At 40.6% G+C, this 3,411-nt stretch overlaps 1 protein-coding gene across 1 annotated transcript in view; it reads left to right on the plus strand.

Annotated features, from left to right (window-relative positions):
* The window catches only part of arsj (arylsulfatase family, member J), a 16,775-nt gene extending 13,813 nt beyond the window's left edge, over nucleotides 1–2,962 (plus strand). The window contains exon 2 of the mRNA XM_037682104.1: nucleotides 1,504–2,962. Within this exon, the coding sequence (XP_037538032.1) occupies nucleotides 1,504–2,902 (1,399 nt within the window). The 3' untranslated portion in view covers nucleotides 2,903–2,962. The remainder of the gene's footprint in view (nucleotides 1–1,503) is intronic.
* The last annotated feature ends 449 nt before the right edge of the window (nucleotides 2,963–3,411 follow it).

The following is a 3,411-nucleotide window of genomic DNA, read 5'->3' on the forward strand; positions in this document are numbered from 1 at the left end:
CCCTTTGAGCTGCAGCTGGCAGCATCAGCTTATCCCACTTTATTCTTCCTTCCGCACATTTGTCATATTTCCAAAATACTGTACCACAATTTTCTTTCACACTTCTTGCAAACAACCGTGCTCTTGTCAAGCTCCGTCTTCCCCGGAACATTGTAGCATCTGAAATGACTTTACACCGACTTTTAACAATGAAGGAGCAGGTTGAATCACTCTGTCCTCCTCCACGCTAGTAGTCTACATTCAGAAAAAGGGAGCTGGCTAACTAGCTTGCTGTACGGTGGCCTACAAGGACAAATTTTATGGTGACGGGTGAACATGTAATGCGATATGCAGTACGCTCAGGAGTAGGAGCGGGGGAAAAAACAAAACAAACATATTTTTAAATTGATTTATGAGCCTTTAGAATCTATTCAGAATCTAGATTCTTTAATGAATTAATTTTTATCTGTACTTGTATGCCAGAGTTTTAATGAGAGTTCAAAGGAGAGATCATATTTCTCCAGTTTTAGCTTCTCTCAATTGGCTCCCCGTCACATTCAGAATAGAGTTCAAAATCTTACTTCTAACCTACAAAGCTCTCAATAACCTAGCTCCATCTTATATTACAGATCCTATTGTTCCATATTTTCCTAAGAGAGCACTTTGCGCTCAGACTGCAGGTTTACTTGTGGATCCTAGAGTTTCCAAAAACAGAATGGGAAGAAGATCTTTCAGTTATCAGGCTCCTCTCTTGTGGAACCATCTTCCAGTTTCTGTCTGTGAGGTTGACGTTCTGTCTACTTTTAGGACTAGACTGAAGACTGTACTTTGTGATAAGTCCTATAGTTGAGTTTGGCTTCGGTTTCCTGAGCTATCCCTTAGTCATGCTGCTTTATAATTAGACTGCTGGAAGAAAAGCTGACCACATCTCTCCACTCTGCTGCCATTCTGCCATTCAAACCAACCATTCTGTGTTTGTCTATTTATTGTCCTCTCTGACCCTAGACATTCAAGGCTGAGGTCTGACTTTTTACATGTTTTTAAATATGGTTTCACCTTAGTATGAAGTCCTTATTGGGGTGGGGGTGGGGGGGGGGGACTTGCTTTGACATTTGCAATATTCCATTTTTATAGTTTTATTTTTTATGGTTATCAAAAATAAATTATATTGTCCTTGCAGGAAAGCATCTGTAGGTAAGTTGCCAAGAGTCTCAATAAAATTACTGAGAGAATTATATTTTTCAAAGCTGAGGATTTCCCTTATTTTCATTAAAATTGAAAAAATAAAATTTTAACCATGATTTAATGCAATTTAGACAGTTCAATAATGGTTTCAGTAGGTTAATGATGTCTAACCTAATATGCAGATAGACCTAAATATTATCAGCAAAGCAACAAAAATGGGTGTTGTTTCTGATGAAAGGCAACATAAACATGTTATGTTTGATTGTTTTGTTGAATACCTTACTGTTTACTGTTTTTCTTTATTCCTCTTTTTAAAACTTTATACTTTGTTTTCCACAGGTATCAGATTCACACAGGCCTTCAGCATTCTATCATTCGAGCTACCCAACCCAACTGCCTACCCCTGGAAAATGTCACCCTTCCTCAGAAACTGAAAGAAGCAGGCTACTCCACACACATGGTGGGAAAGTGGCACCTGGGTTTCTACAAGCGTAGCTGCCTTCCTACACAGCGGGGTTTTGATACGTTTTTCGGCTCCCTGCTTGGCAGCGGGGACTATTACAGTCACTACAAATGTGAAGGGCCTGGTATTTGTGGCTATGACTTGTACGAAGGGGAAGAAGCAGCCTGGGAACAGGACCATGGTTTGTATTCCACTGTGATGTTCACGAGAAAGGCTATCAGTATCTTGGCCAATCACAATCCTCGCAGACAACCCTTGTTCCTGTACTTGGCCTACCAGGCAGTTCATTCCCCATTGCAAGTTCCTGACCGATACCTGGAGCGCTACAAAGGCATTCCAAACCTTCAAAGACGTAAATACGCTGCCATGGTTTCATGCCTTGATGAAGCTATTCACAACCTCACGATAGCGCTAAAACGCTATGGGTACTATGACAACACTATTATAGTGTACTCTTCTGACAATGGGGGACAGCCATTTGTTGGTGGAAGCAACTGGCCCTTAAGAGGGAGTAAGGCATCTTACTGGGAGGGGGGGATTAGGGCAGTGGGCTTTGTTCACAGTTCCCTGTTAGTGAACAAAGGGACAAAATGTCGAGCTTTGGTCCACATTACAGACTGGTTTCCTACACTGGTGACCCTGGGTGGAGGTACTTTAGATGAAGATCTTAATCTGGATGGCTATGATGTTTGGGATGCTATCAGTGAAGGTCACCCTTCACCTCGCCTAGACATCCTTCATAACATTGATCCAATTTATATTAAAGCCAAGAATGGATCTTGGAAGGCTGGGTATGGCTTATGGAACACAGCCATTCAAGCCGCACTTCGGGTGGGCCACTGGAAACTGCTTACAGGTGTGCCAGGCTACAGTGACTGGGTACCTCCACAGACCTTCTCCAGCCAGCGGCTAACCAGTCGCTATCATAATGAACGAATTCGTTGGGACCGGGGCAAGTCCGTTTGGCTGTTTAACATCACTGCTGATCCATACGAGAGAGTGGACTTGTCTCAGCGTTACCCGCACATTGTGAAGAAGATGCTAATTCGACTAGCACAGTACAACAAGACTGCTGTACCAGTTCGCTATCCAGCCAAAGACTTACGCTCAAACCCACAGTACAACGGAGGGGTGTGGGGGCCCTGGTACAAGGATGAGAAAAAAGAACAGGAGGAGGAGAAATACAATAACTTTTTTTTGACAAACCATCTTAGACAAAGGAAACTGAAAAATAGATCAAAAAATAAAAAGTTTAAAAGAAAGACACAACACTAGCTAATCATGTATGTGAAAAAAATATGTTTGCCTTCACTCAGGGATTAATGCTTCTGGTTTCAGGACTTCCTGTTGTTTATATGAACAGTTTACACCAGGTAGCTTTAACTGAACTTCTTCATGTACTGTATAAAAACTGAAGGTTAGTTTAAAGCAATAATTAGGCCATTTTGAATTTGAGTTCTGTAGAAAATTTCTAAACAATATACTTTTTTTGGTTCTTGATTGACCTGTTTGGATTTACAGAAAATGTTGGACAAAACTGACAATCTAAAAGCTAGTCCCGATTCAGCTAGAAGCAAAAACGTTTGTCATCTTAAAACAATTCCAATCTTCAGAGTTCCACAACGGTTTCTGCAAAGACACATTTATAAAATCTTGATTTAAAATCTTAAATTTATAAAAATTTTTCATGGTTATTTACAGTAGTCCCTCACTTATCGCGGGGGTTAAGTTCCAGACACCCAGACATTTTCATAGTGGATAGTATATATATATATATATATATA

The sequence above is a fragment of the Nematolebias whitei genome, chromosome 1 (genome assembly GCF_014905685.2).
Source record: "Nematolebias whitei isolate Nwh7 chromosome 1, NemWhi1, whole genome shotgun sequence".
Lineage (NCBI taxonomy): Eukaryota > Metazoa > Chordata > Actinopteri > Cyprinodontiformes > Rivulidae > Nematolebias > Nematolebias whitei.